Source organism: Giraffa tippelskirchi, chromosome 11 (assembly GCF_054371585.1).
Source record: "Giraffa tippelskirchi isolate mGirTip1 chromosome 11, T2T-mGirTip1v1.2.pri, whole genome shotgun sequence".
Classification (NCBI taxonomy): Eukaryota; Metazoa; Chordata; class Mammalia; order Artiodactyla; family Giraffidae; genus Giraffa; species Giraffa tippelskirchi.
Genome location: NC_137285.1, coordinates 134,907,485 through 134,928,487, shown reverse-complemented (window position 1 = coordinate 134,928,487; position 21,003 = coordinate 134,907,485). Strand labels below are relative to the sequence as shown.

The 21,003-nt window shown below is 45.2% G+C and overlaps 1 protein-coding gene across 1 annotated transcript; it reads left to right on the top strand.

The window, feature by feature from the left end:
* Nucleotides 1-1,285: 1,285 nt before the first annotated feature.
* Nucleotides 1,286-20,585, top strand: LOC145526293 (CD59 glycoprotein-like). Its single transcript, XM_081541646.1, has 4 exons — nucleotides 1,286-1,360; nucleotides 8,888-8,972; nucleotides 12,697-12,795; nucleotides 19,033-20,585. The coding sequence occupies exons 2-4, from the start codon at nucleotides 8,906-8,908 to the stop codon at nucleotides 19,233-19,235; spliced, it is 369 nt and encodes a 122-aa protein (XP_081397772.1). The 5' UTR covers nucleotides 1,286-1,360; nucleotides 8,888-8,905; the 3' UTR covers nucleotides 19,236-20,585.
* The last annotated feature ends 418 nt before the right edge of the window (nucleotides 20,586-21,003 follow it).

Genomic DNA, 21,003 nt, shown 5'->3' with positions numbered 1-21,003 from the left:
AGCTTATAGGATGCGCAGAAAATGCATGTGAAAGAGCTCTGTAAACAAACTATCATAGGAAATACACATTTTAGCTGATTTAAGCACACTGTAATATCAGGGCTTTCCTGGTAGCTCAGTCGGTAAAGAATCTGCCTGCAGTGCAGAAAACCCATGTTTGATCCCTGGCTCAGGAAGATCCCCTGGAGAAGGAAATGGCAACTCACTCCAGTGTTCTTGCCTGGAAAATCCCATGGACAGAGGAGCCTGGTGGGGTCACAAGAGTCAGACACGACTTAGTGACTACACCACCACCACCACCACTGTAATATCAAAGCAAATCCTGATTTGAGACTCCAGTTTGTACAGAGAAAACCCAAGATTAAGGCACCACCACATGAAATTCATTCCATGACACCCCAAAGCCATCAGAGGATCATGGTAGAAGGCACATGTCATGATGGGTTATCATACAGTTTCCCCTCCTTGAACTTGATTTCAGCAGAGGCCAATCTCTTGGAAAAAGAATGTAATATTGGCCTGCCTTCCCAGCTCTCCTTTGCAGGGCTCTCATTAAGCCGGTTCCGGAGCGGATGCTGACAAAGTGATCAACGGAAACTTCAGATTTTTATCTTCACATAAGAATAACGTTCTAAATGGTGATACTGGTCCCAGACTGGCTAATAAACGCTTTTAGGATCACAAAAGGGAATTCCCCTGCGAGCTAGTGGTTAGGACTCCATGCTCTCACTGCTAGGGGTCCGGTTCCATCTCTTGTCCCATAACTAAGATTCCACAAGCTTTGTGGTGGACCACGCCCGGCGCCCCCGCCCCCCGCAGCAAAAAAAAAAATCCACAAAAATTTCATCTCGCTTCCAAACAAGACACAAGGCACCAGATGTGGCTACGACTGAAGGGTCTTTGTGGGCTACCAGAGCCCGAGAGCCGAGAGCAGCCTAGCCAATGGGAATTTGGCATGGGCACGCAAACATTTTGAAAAACATTTTTATATTTTTTTGTAAAGAAAGGAAAATTCCTAAGTCCTGGAGGTTTTTTTTAAAATAACAAATCGAAAGGAGGAAGAGCATCATAAACTTGACGTTTTCAGCATTTTAACATAAAGAGCTTCACCTAATCCTGGTCACGAGTCTTTTTCCGCACCGTAGCCTGGACTGCACACTTGCGCGCAGCCGTGTGACCTTGGACTGGCCACTGCGGCGCGCAGGGCTCGGCGGGGAGGGGCGGGGCTCGGCGGGGAGGGGGCGTGGCCTGCGAGAGGGGGCGGGGCCGGGGCTCGCCCCTTCCCAGCCCAGGCGGTAAAGAGTGGCTGGGCGGTCGTCGTAGGTTGAGCGGCGCTGAAGCGGATGCGTGGGGTCTTCAGGTAAGGTTGGAGGGTCGGGAGGCTCGCGGAGCCGCGCTCCCAGCCCGACGCTGGGGCACTTGAGCCGCTGCTCTAGCAGCTGGGCCGCCGGGCTGAGGGGTTTGGAGGGTCTGAGCTGGCGCGCTCACCCCGCGCCGGCCGCCGCGCCGGGGGACGGCGAGCTCCGGCGCCCTTCCCTCCGCCCGCGTCCCGCAGCATCCCGGCGCCGGGGGCTCCCGGCTTGCCTTTCAGCTTCCCGGCCTCTTTTGTGTACAAGGAGAAGAGGGGAGCGGACGCATTCCGCGTTCCGCGCGCCCCCTCCACCCACCCACCCTCTATTCCGCGGCCCCACACCCCCACCCCGCCGCGGGAATACTATTCGAACCTCGAATCTGAAGAGAAGCTCTTGCAGTTTAGGGAAAAGAGATCGCACCTTGAAAGGAGGTTATAACCCCATCCTCGAGTGTCTGGACATTCTTCTCTTCCTCTGGAGGTCTAAATGTTGAATTTTAAAAAGCAAGGTAGGGTCGTAACTTAGACATTTCAAGTGTGATGTTGGTTTTCTTGGGCCGGCCTGGGCCTCACCCTTCTTGGAGTCTGGCAGCTGGCTTTTAAGGAGACGTTAAGTAGTGATTTTCTCCATGGATCCTGGAAATGTACCAAGTAACGTTCTGTTTCTCCTCTGAGGCATGTGAGTTCTCCCCTTTAGCTCGCTTCCCACACGAAAAAGAGATGGAGTTGGTGACTTACCCTGGCAGTAGTTGGGTGACTTCTTTGAAGTTGCAGTGTGGCCTGTTGCCACCTTGTGAAGACTGGCGCAGGCGGCTTCCTCCGGCTTTGCTTTTAACCTGTGCTTTCCTTTTTTTCCTTCCTGTAATACCTTATGTGCACTTTGAAAGTGCCTCTTGCTGTGGCCAGCTGATTCTTTTAAAAATCCTCTTCTTGGCCAACTTTTAAAAGATACCAGGACGCCTCAGTGGAGACCTGGCTACCACTCTCAACTGCAATAACTTTGTGCTGTGTTTAGTTACTCAGTCGTGTCCGACTCTTTGCGACCCCATGGACTGCAGCCCTCTAGGCTCCTCTGTCCATGGGGAATCCCCAAGCAAGAATACTGGAGTGGGTTACTATGCTCTCCTCCAGGGGATCTTCCCAACCCACGGATCGAACCCAGGTCACACGCATTGCAGCGGGATTCTTTATGGACTGAAGGGAAGTTCTTAATGGACCACCAGGGAAGCCTTCATTAACTCTATTTCATTCTAAACAGATCAGCCCATTTCCTGAGATCGGCACCAAGTGTGTCCTGCCACTCCAGAAGGGGGTCTTCCCGTAAGCTCACCCATCATACCCTGTGGATCCTTTTCAGAATGACTTTAGGCTTTTTCTAATAATTAAATCCATTGCTTAAATGAGTCCTAAAATGTTGAGAAAAGCATGATGAGGTCTTCTGCGTGCTTCTTGCATCTAAGTGTTTGGTTGGGTGGGTTGGAAAAGTCATGGTAGCTCTGTTGATTCACCTACCATATGATCTATACTTACAGGCATGATTTTTAAATTTAAAATGAAGGGTGTTTTATACTAGGGGGAAGAGTTTCAAGCCTTGAGGTTCAGTTCTTTTTCTTAATGCTGAAACAGATTTGCCAGAAGATAGGTGATGACTACTAAAAGGGAAATTTTTGTAATGTGTGGATTTTCCTATTTCTGATTATAAAACCACTGCTTGTCTCTTTATAGAATATTTGGGGAAGTATGGCAAAGAGTTAAAGGGTCAGGAAGAGAAATAAGAAATCATAAATAATCCTGCTTAGTGTTAACTACTGTCAGCATTTTAGGGGCATTTATAAAATAGCTTTAAAACAATCAGCTATTTTGTCTTCCCTGGTGGCTCAGTGGTAAAGAATCCACCTGCAGTACAGGAGATGCAGGTTCGATCCCCAGAAGGAAATGGCAACCCACTCCAGTGTTCTTGCCTGGGAAATCCCATGGACAGAGATGCCTGGCAGGCTAGAGTCCATAGGGTCGCAAAAAAGACAGACACAACTTAGCTACTAAACAACAACAATGAAGACCTGGTCTTCTGATTCAAATACTATGACCTTGGCATCTGCACACTGACCACTTCCTTTCTCTGCCATCTTTGCCCTCTTGCAACCAAGTCATGGAAACATCCACTGTGACGACCAGCCAGTCCTGTGGACTTAAAGCTCAATCTTGACACTCCCCATCCAACCCATATGGCTGGGGGCTGCCTTAGGCTTGGGGCCTGCGATCTCCTGTGCTTATCCAAGTCCAGAGTGTTTGTCCAGCTTTCTGACCTGGTGCTACCTTCTGTCTACCCTCTGCACCCTTCTCACTCCAATGCCCCATCCCTATCCAGTTTCTTTTTCTGGGAACCTCATGACTTCCCATGACTCATGGTGGCTACTGCTTTTTGAGGGCTTCCTTCGGCCAGGCACCATGCTGTGCAGTATGTGTGATTATCCCTGTGTGTACTGGATGCAGAGGGGAGGCCTAGAGGTTGAGTAACACACAGCAAGAAGTGGCAGAGCCAGAAATATCCAAGGCTTTGTTCACCGGTCAACGAGAAAGCCTGTCCCTGAACCAGTTCACTGTGCAGTTTCTGCTGCTTTTGTTAAGAGATATGCCTTTCATGAAGGGTGGGCACCCACACCCTGTTTATTTTAATTCATGCCAAGGACTGTTTGGAAGAAAGTCTCCTAGAGGTTGTGACCTCCTCCCTCCTCCTCTGGTGGGGCTGCCCGAGGAAGCAGCTATTTCAGAACTTTTAGGAAGAGTCTGACGCTCCTTGCCTCCCTCTTTGGGAACCTCTGATGGATGCCTTCCTCTCCTTTTCTCTTGCAGCACTTGTTCCCAGCCCCGGGCTTGTGTGAGTGTGTTAAGTCATCCTTTCTACCCAAACGCCCTTGCGTGTAAGGAACCAGGCTGGGAGCTGGGGTGTGCTGGGCCTGGGTCACTGACTGGGGTCCGGGGATAGGGGAACACTCTCATTTGTTCACTTGACTCATCTGGCTGCAGGCAGAAAGCATTGCAGGGGCGTTGGATGCCAGCCAGAGGGGCTGGGACCTCTTTCTGATTTGTTAGGGTGCAGAGACCCTGATCTGTTAGGGTACTAGCCTCCCATCTCTCAGGTTCAGGGAACAAAAGGGGAGCTCCCTAGAGAGGCTGATAGTCTGGCCAGGAGGTGTGGACATGCCTGTCTGACTTAGGGCGGGAAGTCTGGGTGTTGTTGTGAATCCGTTTACCACAGATTGGGACTTGAACTCATGTGCTGGGACTCAAAAACCCAGCAAAACCTTGCTTAGGACTTGAACCCAGCCAAAACCCTGCTTGGGACTTGAACCCATGTGGCTGGCACTCAAACCCAGCCAAAACCCATGGTATGTGGTTTCAGGACCTAATGAAGCTCAGGTTCTTGATGTCTCATTGCAGAAAGAATTCAGTGAGAGACAAAATGATAGGTAAGAAGTAGATTTATTCAGATTCTGAGAGAAGCACACTCCACAGACACAGACAGAGTGTGGGCCATTGCAGAGGGCGAGTGTGCCCCGAAATTTGAGGTGGTTAGTTTTTATAGGCTGGGTAATTTCATATGCTAATGAGTGGGAGGATTATTCCAACCATTCTGGGGAAGGGGCAGAGATTTCCACCCACTCCTTGGTCTTTGAACAGTGCCTTGGAAATGTCATGAACCTCCTTCCATAGTTCTTCAGGCACTCTCTCTATCAGATCTAATCCCTTGAATGTATTTCTCACTTTCACTGTATAATCGTAAGGGATTTGATTTAGGTCCTACCTGAATGGTCTGGTGGTTTTCCCTACTTTCTTCCATTTAAGTCTGAATTTGGCAATAAGGAGTTCATGATCTGAGCCACAGTCTGCTCCTGGTCTTGTTTTTGCTGACTGTATAGAGCTTCTCCATCACTGGCTGCAAAGAATATAATCAATCTGATTTCAGTATTGACTATCTGGTGATGTGCATGTGTAGAGCTTCTCTTGTGTTGTTGGAAGAGGGTGTTTGCTATGACCAGTGCGTTCTCTTGGTAAAACTCTTAGCCTATGACCTGCTGCGTTTTGCACTCCAAGGCCAAATTTTCCTGTTACTCCAGGTATCTCTTGACTTCGTACTTTTGCATTCCAGTCCTCTATAATGAAAAAGATATCTTGTTTGGGTGTTAGTTTTAGAAGGTCTTGTAGGTCTTCATAGAACCGTTCAACTTCAGCTTCTTCAGCATTACTGGTCGGGGCATAGAGTTGGATTACTGTGATCTTGAATGTTTTGCCTTGTAAACAAACAGAGATCATTCTGTCATTTTTGAGACTGCATCCAAGTACTGCATTTTGGACTCTTGTTGACTGTGATGGCTACTCCATTTCTTCTAAGGGATTCTTGCCCATAGTAGTAGATAATGGTCATCTGAGTTAAATTCACCCATTCCAGTCCATTTTAGTTCACTGATTCCTAAAATGTCAGTGTTCACTCTTGCCATCTCCTGTTTGACCGTGTCCAAATTGCCAACATCCCCTGGATCATTGAAAAAGAGAGTTCCAGAAAAACACCTATTTCTGCTTCATTGACTATGCCAAAGCCTTTGATTGTGTGGATCACAATAAGCTGTGGAAAATTCTGAAAGAGATGGGAATACCAGACCACCTGACCTGCCTCTTGAGAAACCTGTATGCAGGTCAGGAAGCAACAGTTACAACTGGACATGGAACAACAGACTGTTTCCAAATAGGAAAAGGAGCATGTCAAGGCTGTATATTGTCACCCTGCTTAATTAACTTATATGCAGAGTATATCATGAGAAACACTGGGCTGGATGAAGCACAAGCTGGAATCAAGATTGCTGGGAGAAATATTAATAACCTCAGATATGCAGATGACACCACCCTCATGGCAGAAAGTGAAGAACTAAAGAGCCTCTTGATGAAAGAGAAAGAGGAGAGTGAAAAAGTTGGCTTCAAGCTCAACATTCAGAAAACAAAGATCATGGCATCCAGTCCCATTACTTCATGACAGATAGATGGGGAAACAGTGGAAACAGTGGCAGACTTTATTTTTGGGGGCTCCAAAATCATGACAGATGTTGACTGCAGCCATGAAATCAAAAGATGCTTACTCCTTGGAAGAAAAGTTATGACCAACCTAGACAGCATATTAAAAAGCAGAGACATTACTTTGCCAAAAAAGATTCATCTAGTCAAGGCTGTGGTTTTTCCAGTAGTCATGTATGGATGTGAGAGTTGGACTATAAAGAACGCTGAGCACCGAAGAATTGATGCTTTTCAACTGTGGTGTTGGAGAAGACTCTTGCGAGTCCCTTGAACTGCAAGGAGATCCAACCAGTCCATCCTAAAAGAAATCAGTCCTGAATATTCATTGGAAGGACTGATGCTGGAGCTGAAAATTCAATACTTTGGCCACCTGATGTGAACGAAGAACTGACTCATTTGAAAAGACCCCGATTCTGGGACAGATTGAAGGCGGGAGGAGGAGATGACAGAGGATGAGGTGGTTGGATGGCATCACCGACTTGATGGACACGAGCTTGAGTAAGCTCCGGGAGTTGGTGATGGACAGGGAGACCTGGCGTGCTGCAGTCCATGGGGTAGCAAAGAGTTGGACATGACTAAGCAACTGAACTGAACGGGCACTGTCCTGGCACCTCTGGGTGTGTTATTTCACTTGCTGATTGAGGATCAAGGTCTAGTCTTGTTTGCCGTCTTGGTCCCATTTGATTCTGAGCAGTTTATGTTGTGTCCTTGGGCTGTGTCATTCTTTCAAAAGCTGTGCCCTGTCCCTTTCTCTCCTGTTACAGGATTGGCGGAGGGGGGGGGGGGGAGAGGTGTGTGCAGAGTGAGGTAGGAAGTGGCAGTAGCCACCACTCTCCTGTGACTGTGTCAAGCACATACTTGCCTTGTTTTATCTTACATCTCCCCGTGTGGGGAAGCACCCACGTATAGGTGAGAAAGATGAGGCTCGGTAGCTGTGGGAGAGCCAGACTTCAGTATGTCCGGGCCTGAGCCTTTGACCACTAGTCGGGAAGATCCTCTGGAGAAGGAAATGGCACCCCACTCCAGTGTTCTTGCCTGGAAAATCCCATGGACAGAGGAGCATGGTTGGCTACAGTCCCTGGGGTCACAAAGAGTTGGACACGGTTGAGCGACTTCACTTCACTTGGGCAGCCTCAGAGCTTCACTGCACTGGGGGGTGTTGGGCAGCTACCCTCCAGGGAGGGTCAGCCTGGTGGCAGTGGGCATATAGGCTATGGTAGGTTTTGAAGACCCCAGAGGGAAATGGGGGTGATTCAGCCTTAAAGAAAGGCCAGGACCAGTTAGATTTTCTTCCTGCTTCCCCACTCATCAGAATGTGACCTTTCTGTCTCCTGGGCATGGGCTTCCTCAATATCATCATCTTTAGCCAACACCCAGCCCTGCCCTTTTCCTGGTCCTATCTTCCCCACCACCCCCCTCCAACTCAGAAGAGGGCTGGGTGGGGTGGGGTGGGGTGGGGTGGGGCGGGATGGGGCCCACCCACCAGGAACCTTATCTGTTTGCCAGGCAGAGGTCCTGGCCTGTGGGGCTCAGGAGAGTAGAATGTGGGGCCACCCTGGTTTGGAGCAGATATCACCTTCCTGTTGCTCAGCGAAGTCAGGGTAGGGTCTGGAGACTCCTTAGATCTGTTGCTCATGGTTTGGACTTGGTCTAAATTAAAAACCGCCCTGTGGCTTGGCCTCCTTCTCAAGTGAGAGGAGGATTTGAGGCATTTCAGCCCTCCTCTCTTCTCCTCTGACCCTCACTGCCACACCTCTAAGCATTAATGGAATAGGGACTAGACAGCAGAGTTACTTGGAACCTGCCCTTACTTTTCAGAGTGAAGGAGGAGGTGTCCGCATCACACTTACCAAGGTGGGGAGCCAGAGCTTCAGTGCACTAAGCCTTTGCCTCATGTTCTGCCACTGAGTGCCTGCTGGCATCCCCCAGAGTCACCCCTTTGGTGTGATGCACTTAGTGGCATGGCCTGGAAAAGTGATGCTTGCTGGGCTCAGCTCAGCCAGCAGCCGGAGGTGGGGCCTGCAGAGCTCGAATTGCAGGCACTGCATTGTGTACTCGATTCATTTTATCATCCCAGTCAGTGCCCCTGATGGAGGAGATAGTGCTGTCTCACTGCTCAGTCGTGAACACTGAGGCTCAGAGGGACTGAGTTTCTGCACAGGTGCACAGCTACTGTGGGTGAGGGCTGGGGTGGGTCCGATGTACTTTGTCTCCCTGCAGCCGCCTCTCCCGCCAGGCCTGACAGCATTTCTTCAGCAAGCTGAGGTCTTCGACTGTGGAGGGACCGAGCACTGCCCCCACAAAGAGCACCCTGGGTTCACGGCCCCTGGCCGGAGGTTCCCTGTTTTCTCAGTCTGCTCTCTCCTTCCTGTGTTTCCTGACGCCCCTAGGCCTTCCAGCTCTTGGTTTCTGAGACACCCGGCAATCACCTGTTGCTTTGTGACGATGCTTTGTGTTCCTTCCTCCCAGACTCTGTAGCTGGTCGCAATGGCAAGCAAAGGAGGGTACATCCTGCTCGGGCTCCTGTTCTTCCTGGCTGTCCTCTGCCAACTAGGTGAGTGGTCCAGGGGGACTTGGATCTGGGTCATGTAGGTTGCTTCAGCCCTAACTTTTTCTTAGGCTTCAAGATGACCAAGCTGGTTCCACAGCCCCGCGCCAAGCTTCGGTTCTTTCGCCGTCAGTGTTACAGGTCCAGGGTGATATGAGTGCTCCTTCCGACATTACAGCCCTACCCTCGGCGAAGCCCCTTCCTGAGTTACAGTTCATCCTGGGTGACAGAGATGCTTTTTTGGGGGAGAGATTAGACACAGCCTCTTAAGTTTCACCCCTTGCACTGCCAGCAGCCGGGGCTGCCAACCCATGCCATCTTCAGAGTGCTGAGCTCAGCGGCCACCCCGGGCACTCCCATGTGACACTGCTGTGGCTGAGGGTACTGTGGTTATAGCAGCAGCAGCTGCTGCCCACAGCATTCATGAGCCAATCACTGTTCTCAGCATCTTAACACTGTCTACTTATTTAACCCTCATGTCCATCCTGGGGAACAGGGGCTGTTTATTGCCACTTTCCAGATGATAAGACTGAGGCCCAAAGAAATGGTTTGTAAAATATCACACTGAAGGGCTGCAGACACAATTCAAACCCAAATGAGCCTTTCACCAAAGTGTCTGCACCTATCTCCTCTCTCCTTTGCCAGCCTACCCTTCCCCTTCCCTCCTCCTGGAGATACTCATTACCTCTAACAGTAGGAACACCTGTGTTTACTTGCTTTGCTTCATTAGAAAAATCAGAGGTCATTTTCTGCCTCTGTCATGTTGGTGTTACTTTTTTTTTTCTTTGAGGAGCAGGGATGGGAGACAGAAAAGAAAGTAGCCATGTAGTGAACAGTACAGAGTCATCTGTGTGTTGGAGCGTGTCTTAGAGCTTACAGCATTAGCAGCTTCCGTATGGCGAACACTTACTATGTACCAGGGCCTGGGCCAGACCCTGTCTCATTGAATCCTTAGCCATCCCCTGAGGGCTCAGTGCTGTTATGCCCGTTTTACAGTTGAGGAAACTGAAGCAAAGAAGTTAGCCCAAGGTCACATTTGAGCAAGTTGTCCTTTTCTAAGACAAGACAGAAGTCATGACCTCCCCACTGTTGATCTTAGCCAAGGTGGTTTGTAATGTAGTGAGTGTGTTACAACATACATTATTGTCACAGTTCTACCCAGTGAATTTTCTGTCATCATAGCCTGGGGGACCTCCCTGGTGGTCCAGTGGTTAAGATTTCGCCTTCCAATACAGGGGGTGTAGATTCGATCCCTGGTTGGGGAGCTAAGATTCCACATGCCTCATAGCCAAAAACCAAAGCATAGAACAGAAGCAATATTGTAACACATTCAGTAAAGACTTTAAAAATGATCCACATCAAAAAAGTCTTAAAAGAATAGTCTGGTCACACCCGCTTTCCAACAGTCTACATTTATTTATGGAGCTTGGGTATGGTGCCATTAGCCACTCTGTGACAGGTCTTGGGGGCACTTAGGTCCTTCCCGAGGGAGTTGGAGTGTGAAGAATATCCACTTCACCCTGGTTAAGTGGCTGGAATATCAAACAGCCATCCTCTGACTTATTGCTTGCCCCTGGCTTGGTCTCCTCCGTGATGAAGGTTGGTTTCTTCTCTTTTTCACTCAGGATGGTTAGAAGAACATCATGGTAAACAAACCAAGCATGGGCTTCAGAACTGACTGGGTGTAAGTCCCAGCTTTCCTCTCAAGGGCTGTCTGCCTTTTGACAAGTTAGTTAACATCTTAGTTTAATGGGGATGGCAATCCTTAAGCCTGCCTCTTACCGCAGTTCTCTGAAGATTGATAGTTTAGATATTGGAACACTGTGTTAGCTGTGAATATCTCTGCCTCACAGAAGTTCCAACGGTGAGCTCTCTTTCCTACGTCTGAAGGTTTGTCAAGAAGCCAAACGAACTCTGGCTGTAGGCAGGAGAAAATGTGCTCCCATGGGCAGCCTTTCCAAATGGCCCTCTCAGATAGCCAGGCGAGAATATCCTCTCCCTCTTCACTCTTTCCTCTTATCAGGTGGACACACTTCTGCAGCAGGGAAAGATTGTTGAAAATTGGCATCTTTGTCCCTTCTCATGGTGACTCCCCTCTCACGCAGGCATGGCAAGCACTGAGCCTGGCAGAGAAGAGGCAGAGCGGGCCAGCGGAGTCCGGCCCCAGACATGGGGGCTGGCGTCCTCTCTGCTGCATGCAGTGCTTTGAGTATTCTTGAGGGAGTCACTCCTGCTCTCCAGACATCTGTCTTATCATCTGCAGACAAAATGGAGGAGGAAGGGGTTTGGGGGACTGATGTTTCAAAGTTTAACCTGGAACCTTCACAAATCAGAGGTTCCTCTGCTAGTTGGGATTTCACACCTGTGAAGGCAGATGTGGTCATTTAAGATGTTATAGAGAGCTTCACTCCTGACTGTGCTCAGAAAGTGAGGAGCCACTTTCTTCTGGCCTTCTGAAAATTCTTCTCCCTGGTGATAAACCCAGACTATGGCCTTAGGTCTAAAAGTCGGCTCTTGGTGCTAAAACCCACATTTTGGTCTTGGTTTCACCATGCCATTCTTCTATGACACTTTACATATTTCATCTTTGAAAATGTCTTCCCATACATATGGGTACTGCCAAATACTGATTACATGGAAAATGTGGACCTTGGCTCATATTTTTCCTGTACCACTGTTATATAAAACAGAAGGGAAAATAATTCAGTGAAACGTGAAGTCTAGCTACCAAAGAGGAATCCTAAGAACGGAATGGGAGTGGTAGTCATTTGGCCAATTGGGGAACCAGAGGCATTGCTTCTGATAGGAGCCAGCCCTTATGTTCAGTGTCCCTGTGCAATGCCTGCTCACCCGTATGGGTTTAAGATACACGGCTGCTGCCTGTCCTTTGGCTGTGTTTGCTTCTGGTGATGGGCCAGTCCCTCAGCAGGGAACAGCTGCACTGAGGATGTTGTATCCCAGAGGGCATCAGATTGTTCTGTAGAGGGCCAGATGGTAAATATTTTAGGCTATGCAGGCCAAGAGACAAAAATCAAGGGTATTTTGTAGGCTTTTGTATAAATAAGAGAGAAAACAAGTTTCTATAAGTTTTTAAATGATTCAATAATTAATAATTGAGTATAATTATTTATGATACAGCCTTACTAATAAAGATGGAATTATTTCTGGGAGAATAACATTTTGCCTACACTGATTCAAAAATTAGTGTTCCCCATCATCAAATGAGTTGCAAAGGTTCATGTGTTGATACTGATTTGTAATAGATTTAATGTATTTCATCTTGGAACATGTCTTTTCTCACAGATAGGTACTACCAAATACTGATGATCAGTCCATGAGACTGAGATGTCAGAGCATATTTGTTGGTCGGAAGATGTTTATACAATTCTGTTAGTTTATCCTCTTGATGGGTTCCTTTCAACAGGTCAGTAACATTGCAGATTAATCACTTCTGGTTGAAAGTAGGAGAAAGCTTCTCAGTTGCACAATTAAACGGGTTTTGAAACCGGACATTCCCTTTGCACGTGCCTCAGGGTCCAGAAAACCACTGCTGGAACTGTAGTCTGAACTTGGAAAAATATGTCTGCTGCAGGTTTGTGTGGGAAGGCATCCCACTGTGAGTTGCTGACCTCTGACCCACACTACTGGAGATGGTGGGCTTGCTTCTGCTGCCAGAAGAGTAAGTCACTGCTTATCTACCAGGTCCTGACGGTCCTTTTCCTGATTCTAGGTCACAGCCTGCAGTGCTACAGCTGTGCTAACAGTGAGGACTGCACTACAGTTGTCAATTGTTCACTGAATCAAGATGCTTGTCTCTTCGCTGAGGCTGGTAAGAGCTTCCCCCTCCCCTCTCTGCCTTAGTGTAATGGGATGAAGAGAGCCTGGGAAAAAATCTGTGCCACCTTCTTTTTTGTTAGACTTGTATTCAACAAGTAATAGCTACCATTTAATAGCACCAGTTGCATACGACACTAAGCACTTTCCATTTGTTTTTATTTTTCCATTTTTTTTTTAAATTTAATGCTTTCCATCTACCACTTGGGGTAATATTTTATCCCCATTTGGTAAACGAGACTGAGATTCAGATTAAGCAACACACTAAGGTCAAGGAAACCAGCTCAGGATTTGAACGTGGAAATCCATCCAATTCCAACACTTGTCCTCATAACACCTACACTGACTGCCTCCCAAACTTTTGAGAGCCTGCCATGTGCTAGAGCCTGAGCTAGGAGCTCGAGATACAAAGAAGGAGAAAGGAGATGATGAAAATTGTGAGAGGCTTGTGTAGCTGTCACAGATGTCTTTATTTACTTATACTTGTCTATCATTCCGGGGGGAGTTTTATATATGCCGAGTCCTAAGGGGACTCAAGCTGAGCTCAGTGGACAAATAGGAAGTAAGAGGGAGAAGGGTGTTCTAAAGAAAGGCAAAGCAGGTACTGAGGCTCTGTGGCCTCAGAGAGCAAGACACTCATGGGCTTGGGATGGGGATTGGCCAGCATTGACAAGTTTTGTCAAATCTGCATTGTCCAAATTGGTTAGACTATGGAATTGCCTCTTCCATAAATCCTGTTAAAGCAGAATTTAGGGAATGGTGGGCAGAGGCAAGAAACCAGCCACATGCCCTCTGCTCTTGCTGGGTGTGGTTCTGGATTGAATTGACATGTAGAAAAGATACTGTGAGGTAAGGAGCAGCTATTTCAGGGTCTGCTTAGTGAGTGTACAAGGTAAACCCCCCAACTTCCATCTCTTAAGAGATAAAAATAAAACCACCCTGCAAGTTAGTTCACTCACACTCTTTATGCAGATTCTTCCCAGCATCCTTCAAAGAATGCTGAGCACATCAGGTAAACTCAGAAAAGTTTTGGGAGACCCACAAGCACAGAAAAACCTGATAGAAAGAAGGGCGGGATTCATTTCCCCAGAAAGGAAAAATCCCTCAGTAAGTCAGGATGAATTAGAATTCTCCTGTGTAAATAATAGGAGTATCTCTTAATTTTGGTACTAGTTCCTAGAATGCAGCTCTAATTCCAAGGCCTGCGTGTGAGGTCCTTGTTTCTGTAGGGAGACAGTTCCTCTGCCTCACCTGGAAGACAGTGTTGATTCATTGCTAATGTAGAAAGCACAGCGAGGCCCCCAGAGAGGACAGCCATCCACTCCACAAATATTTGAGCACCAGTTACCTACAAGCAGAGACCTGCTTCTTAACCCTGATCATCTGTGTCTCTTGGACCCCCATGACAAAAGTATAATTTCCCAATGAGATAATAAAGGCAGTATTATGTGTAGAGTAAATATTAGATTAGCAGTTGGAAGCTTTGAGCTCAGATCTCTGTCCTGCCAGCAGTAAGTTCTTCCTGCCTGTGTTTTTTTATTAACGGAATGGGTATGTTGGATGGTAGAGGTGGAGAGAAGAAAAGAGGGAAGTAGAGTGAAATTGAAATCTTTTTTCCAGCTCTCTAATCCTATTGTTTCCTACCTAAATGGTTAAACTTTCATTTTAATTGTTTTCTAACATTATTGAAGCATAATTGACAAATAAAAACTGTATATATTTAAAGTGTGAAATGATTACCACAATCTAATTAATACATTCACCCCCTCCCATTATTACCTTTTTGTGTATGATGAGAACACTTAAGATCTATTCTCTTAGTAAGTTTTGAATAGCCAATCTAGTATTATTAACTCCCTGGTAAAGAATCCGCCTGCAATGCAGGAGACCCCAGTTTGATTCCTGGGTCAGGAAGGTCCCCTGGAGAAGGGATGGGCTACCCACTCTAGTATTCATGGGCTTCCCTGATGGCTCAGACAGTAAACACTTTTCCTGCAATATGGGAGACCTGGGTTCAATCACTGGGTTGTGAAGATCCCTTGGAGGAACGCATGGCAACCCACTCCTGTATTCTTGCCTGGAGAATCCCCATGGGCAGAGGAGCCTGGCGTGCTACAGTCCATGGGTCGCAAGACTGAGCAACTAAGCACATTATTGACTACAATCACCGTGCTGTACATTAGATCCCCAGAATTTACTCATCTTATAATGAACTGTTATACTTTTAAAAACAGTTAATGTAAAGAGTGAGGCACATCTAATAGAAGGGCCAGGATGTAAAACACGGACCACAGCAGATACCAGTGAGGGTGTGGATGTCCTAGAGCTCTCATTCACTGCCGGTAGGAATGTAAATTGGTACAGACTGTTTGGCAGTTCCTTAAAAAACGTAACGTACCCTCACCATAGATTCAACTATTGCATTCCTTGATTTCATTACCTAAATGAGTTGAAAACTTAGGTCCATACAAAAACTTGCACATGGATGTTTATAGCAGCTTTATTCATAATTGCCCAAACTTGGAAGCAACCAAGATGCCCCTTTGTAGGTGAATGGATAGATAAATGGCGGTACATCCAGAGAATGGCCTAAAAAGAAATGAGGTATCAATCCAGGAAAAGACGCGAAGCAAACTGCATATTTCTGAGTGAAAGAAGTCACTTTGGTAAGACTATGTACAGTTATCATTCCAACAACATATTTCAGAAAAGGCAAACTAAGGAGATAATAAAAAGGACAATGACTGCCAGGGGTTAAGTGGGGAAGAGGGAGGAATGAACAGATGGAGCACAGGATTTTTAGGGCAACCAGTATAATACTATAGCGATGGATACACGTCATATGTTTTGTCAAACCCCTTAGAATGTACAACACCGAGAGTGAACCTAAATGTAAATTATGGACTTTGGGTGATCATGATGACATCAGTTGCAACAAATAGAGGTTCTGGAGATGTTAATAGTGAGGGAGGTTGTTTAGGGTCGGGGCTGGGGGTGTCAGGGGACTATAGGAACTCGGCTCAATTTTTCTGTGAATCTAAAACTCTAAAATATAAAATCTTTTTTTTTTTTTAAGGATGATGTGAATCTTAAGTAATAATTTTCTTCTTCTCATGAACATATGTCCCAAAACTTCAGCTAGACATGTGGTAGCAGCAGTTCTTGAAATATAGATACTCAGACAGTAAGGCAGATACTAACAGAGCATCTACACCCCCTCCAGCTCTGACGTCAGCCTGGGAGAGGCGGAGCACACATTGTCATAAACATGACTCAAAGGCCAAGCGTACATTGGAGAAATTATTTAACCACATTTCACCCCCAAACTGTGAAATGGGAATACTTATCTCCCAATGTCAGTAGGGCGGTTAGAGTAGAAATGTGTATGATAGTGCTATGCAGATGCTGTCTAGAAGAGAGACAGATGGGTATTAATTCAGCCACTGTTTACTGGCATCCTGGCTAGGTCCTGGAAGTACAAACCATGTACTTGGAGTCTGGCAGAGCCTCTGATGACAGTGTCAAGCAATCATTGCTGAAATGGCCTTTCAAATAAGGGACATACTTAAGGGTCCCTAAGGCAATTGTGGGCTATTGCTTGGTAAAAGCAGACTTGAACCAAGTCTTCAAAAAGGGTGGGGAGGCTGTGCCCAGAGAGAGAACCTTCAACATTCCAGTGACTGATGTAATCCACTTTTATTTGGGTCATTCTGATAGTGGCTTTGGTGAGAAGCTCACCCTTGTAAGGTTGTTATGCAGATAAGATCGTTCAAGTAAAAGGCTTGGTTCACTACAGGACAGGTAGTACGTGATTAATTGGTAGCAGTTATTATAATTAGGACAAAATTAATCTGCCCTCCTCAAGCTTTTAGGCTTGCCAAATTAATATTCTGGTGGCTTTAATGCCTTCCTAGTTCCAATGTCTGATGATTATTACGTAAGGCAGTAACTTGTCCTATTCAAGTATTTTTAGTACATTTTTAGAAGCAGCCTCTTAAATGCTTATGATTCAAACAAGCAGAGTCACTGGAACACTTGTTCTGGCCTCTGCCACTTGACCAAACTTCATTAAAATCCAGGCCAGCACCTCATCTCTGAAGGGGAGTACAGAACAGTTATACCTGCAGTTATTAACTTAGGGGGTTTTGTTCTGAGCTGTGAGTACAGTTGGATAAATTAGTTACAAGCCTTACATAAAAAAAAAGGCATCTGTATTTTTCATCTTTCCAACACAGAAGAAAAGAAAATGATACCAGGGCAAGCACCACCCTTCTATTGATATATCTGTGTGTCCCTAGCATCTAGCACATACTGCAACTTTTGAAGAGGAAAATATAACGTAATTCTCTCTCAACACTTTTTTTCACTTAACATAGTTTATCTAATTATATATGCCAGTATAAGATACTTAGCATATATACTTTTGGCCTTTATTTTCCTTTGTTGTGCAAAAATTAGGACCACAACTGCATATTCTTTTGGAAAGTTTTTCCTGTGTTACTGAATAGTCTAATGATTTTTAAAGGAAGTTAAAATATTTTGGAAATAAATTCATCCAGTGACTTTTTAAAATCTCAATCCACATATAAATATAATAAATATATAAATGAAAGATAGTCTTCTGTGAAGGTAAACACTGTTAAATTCCTTGGGAATCCTTTCAGAGAAAATTAATGTATATAGCCCCACACATACACTTTATACAAATGGACCACATTCTACATATTGCTCTGCATCTAGGCTTTTTTCTCTTGAGATGTAACTCACATATCTCAGTTTCAAAGTTCATTTTAAAGTGTATAATTCAGTGGTCTTTAGTATATTCACAAGTCTGTATAACTGTCACCACTATCTAATTTCAGAACATTGTTGTGGTCCCAAAAGGCAGCCCCATACCTGTTAGCAGTCACTGCCCATTCCTCCTTCCCACACACCCTGGCAGCTACTAATCTACTTTCCATCTCCACGGATTTGCTTGTTCTGGATATTAATTGACACATAAAATGTTGTGGTCCTCTGCGACTGGCTCCTATCACTGAGCATGAGGCTCTTCAGGTTCACCCATGTTACTGGATATATCACAGCACCTTATCCCTTTTTATGGGCAAATAATATTCCATCAGGTGGACACACCCCATTGTGTTTATCCAGTCATCAGTTAATGGACATCTGGGTTGTTTCCACTTTTTAGCTGTTTTGAATAATGCTGCTATGAACATTGGTATATAAGCTTTTGTGTGAACATAGTTTTCAGTTCTCTTGGGTGATGTATTTACCTAGAAGTAGAATTACTAGGTCATATGGAAACTATTTTTAACCTTTTGAGGAAATACTAGACTTTTCCAAGATATCTGCACCATTTTACCTTTCCACAAGCAATATATGAGGGTTCTAATAGTCCATGACACTAATTATTTTCCAGTTTCTTGATTATAGCCACCCTAGTTGGTATGAATTGATGTTCATTGTGGTTTTGATTTGTATTTTCTTAATGACTAATGATATTGAGCATCTTTTCATGCACTTATTGGTCATTTGTATATCTTTGAAGTATCTATATCCTTTGCCCATATTTTAATTGCATTGTCTTTCTATTGTTCAGTTGTGTTTCAGTCTTCTCGGATGTGTGATTTATAAACATTTTCTTCCTTTTGTGGGTTTTGTCTTTTTAATTTTTTAAAATGTTCTTTAACTATTTGAAGCACTCAAGTTTTTAATTTTGATGAAGTCCAATTTATCTATTTTTTCTGCTTTTTTTTTTTTAAAGAAACTAAAACTTCCCATGTCAACACACACAGTCCTATGACATTCCTTATCTGCATGGAACTTTGTTGTGTAGAACCTCTGCCATAATTTATTCAGATGCTTTTTTTTTTATTCACAGACTGTCTTTTAGTTTCTTGCCACTACAGATAGTAGTGCAGTGACCATTCTTGAGTGTGTATCTTAACGCTTCTTCAAGTCATTCAAAGAGTAAGTCCTAGAAGTGGGATTGCCAAATCAAAGAGGGCATGCATTTAAAAATCTTGGTTAATCTCGAACATTAATATGATCGCCTGTTGCCTCCTATGCACACACAACTGTACTGGCTCTGCTGAGACTCTGGTTTTATGGAGAAGTTCCATTCAGAGCTGGATCCTGCATCTTTTTAGCCAGGTAGGAGAATTCAAAGACAAGTATAGAGCTTTACCTGCTTGATTGCTTACCCTTGTATGTGTGTGTTTCCCCACAGTGCCGCTAAAAGTTTACCGCCAGTGTTGGAAGTTGGAAAATTGCGATTTTGAGTACATTGCAACAGAATTAGGGGAGAATGAACTCCATTATGACTGCTGCCAGACGAACCTGTGTAACAAAAGTGATAGGATGAGCATATCCAAGAAGACACTGCTGCTGGTCACCCTGCTGCTGGTGGCAGTCTGCCACTTTCATCTCTAAATCTGTGCCAGGAAGGCTTCTCCTGAACGTCCTGTTTCTATATATCCCTTCTTTCGTGTGATGCTGTGTTCCAAAGGCTTTTTATTTTCCAACTGGATCGTGTTGAGAAAGACTAAAACTAGCTTGAGCAAGTTGAATGTAGAGGAACTCAGAAAGACTGAAGACCAGTCCTGTTGGCAGAGAAGACGTGTTTGAGTTGAAAAAAGTTACGAGTGAACCGCATGTAATTTGAGTGAGATGACATGCTTCTTACTCTGCACTTTGTGGGGCCAGCTTTGCAGGGACAGTTTGAGTAGCTGCTCTGCAGTCCTCAACATTTCCCTCTGGTTCCTTGGATGTAGTTAGTGTGATCAGTACTTTTTTATAGTAGCTGGGGCAGGGGTCTCCTTTTCAACAGTCTCTCTCACAAGGAATGCTTTATGCTCGCCTTCCATGGCCCCTGTATTGCCAGGCAGGCATGATGCATCTTTCAGATGTCGGCTGTCAGTCAGGGACAATGAAATTCTTAAAGAAGAGTAGTGAGAATGACTGTTGTATTCTCAGCTGCCTGGGAAGGAGGTCAGCTTTCCAGACAGCAGGGTGTGGAAGCACAAGGTTTATCTTTCAAGAGGTACTAGTGGCTCAAATCTGTTTTCCTCTGTCCCTCAACTTTGTATTGGCTTTGCTGTCTTTCACTAGAAAAACTCAGTAGCATAAATGAACAGTGTATGAAAACTATCCCTTCCACTCCCTACCTTTTCTATTGACATGGTAGGCTTTCTTGGCTTTGTCACACACAGTTAAAAACTAAACATTTGAATATTCTATGTTACATGTGACTTGCAGTTATTAAGTATGCTATTTTAACTGTTACTGGTAGGAGCACTCTTCATGTGTGTATGTATAATGCGTGAATGGAACAGGAGGGGGCCTTTGGGGTTAAGATTTGAAAGTTCCAAATGTGATCATGAACAGTAACAGGTCTGCAGGGATGTGTTTTAGCTGCTGACACACAGCCAGTAGGCTCCTAGCTGAGTCAGCACAGATTGTGTAAAATACATTTGTAAGGGCTATTAGCATCATCACAAATGCTGAGGCTTTCAGAAGCATTATCAGTTTGCTAAACAGTGCCCACCTTTTCAGGAGGACCAAGTTTTGCCTTTTTCTTGTGGGTACTGGTGAATAAGATTCCGTAGACTTAATGACATTTGTATGCTTACAATCTTGGCTGTATTTAACAGCATAGCCTGACTTTTACAGATAAAGGTGAAATTCAATTTTTTTTTTTAAATCCTTGTTTTTGTGATGTGCTGGTGGACAGACTAAAATGAATGCTGCCTTTTTTCTGAAAATAAAATCTCATCAAATGCACAAGTGTGGTTATTGGCCCAAAAGGATAGCAACATATGCAACACGTCCAATGGTAGCAACTGAAAGAAGAGATCTTAGTACAAGGTTTCTTCTGTGGTTGCTATTACTTCAACATGAACAGAGAGAGGCTTCCTCATCCCAACCTAGCATTACTTCGGTGCTTTGTTTAATATTCTTTTCAAAGACAGAGTGCAACTCGGTGTGACTCTTGCCTCAATAGGACTTTTTCTGCCTGAGGAAGTACTGACCATTCCATAGGAAAGCAGCTCATTTCATTCATATAGTGCCTTTTAGTTCTAAGAAACAAGAACAAACTGACTGACTTAGGCAGGAAATGAATTTTGGGAAACTTTGAAGAGGAATTCAACGAGACTGAAAAAAGCCAGGAATTGGGGGAAGTCCCTGGTGCTCTAGTGGT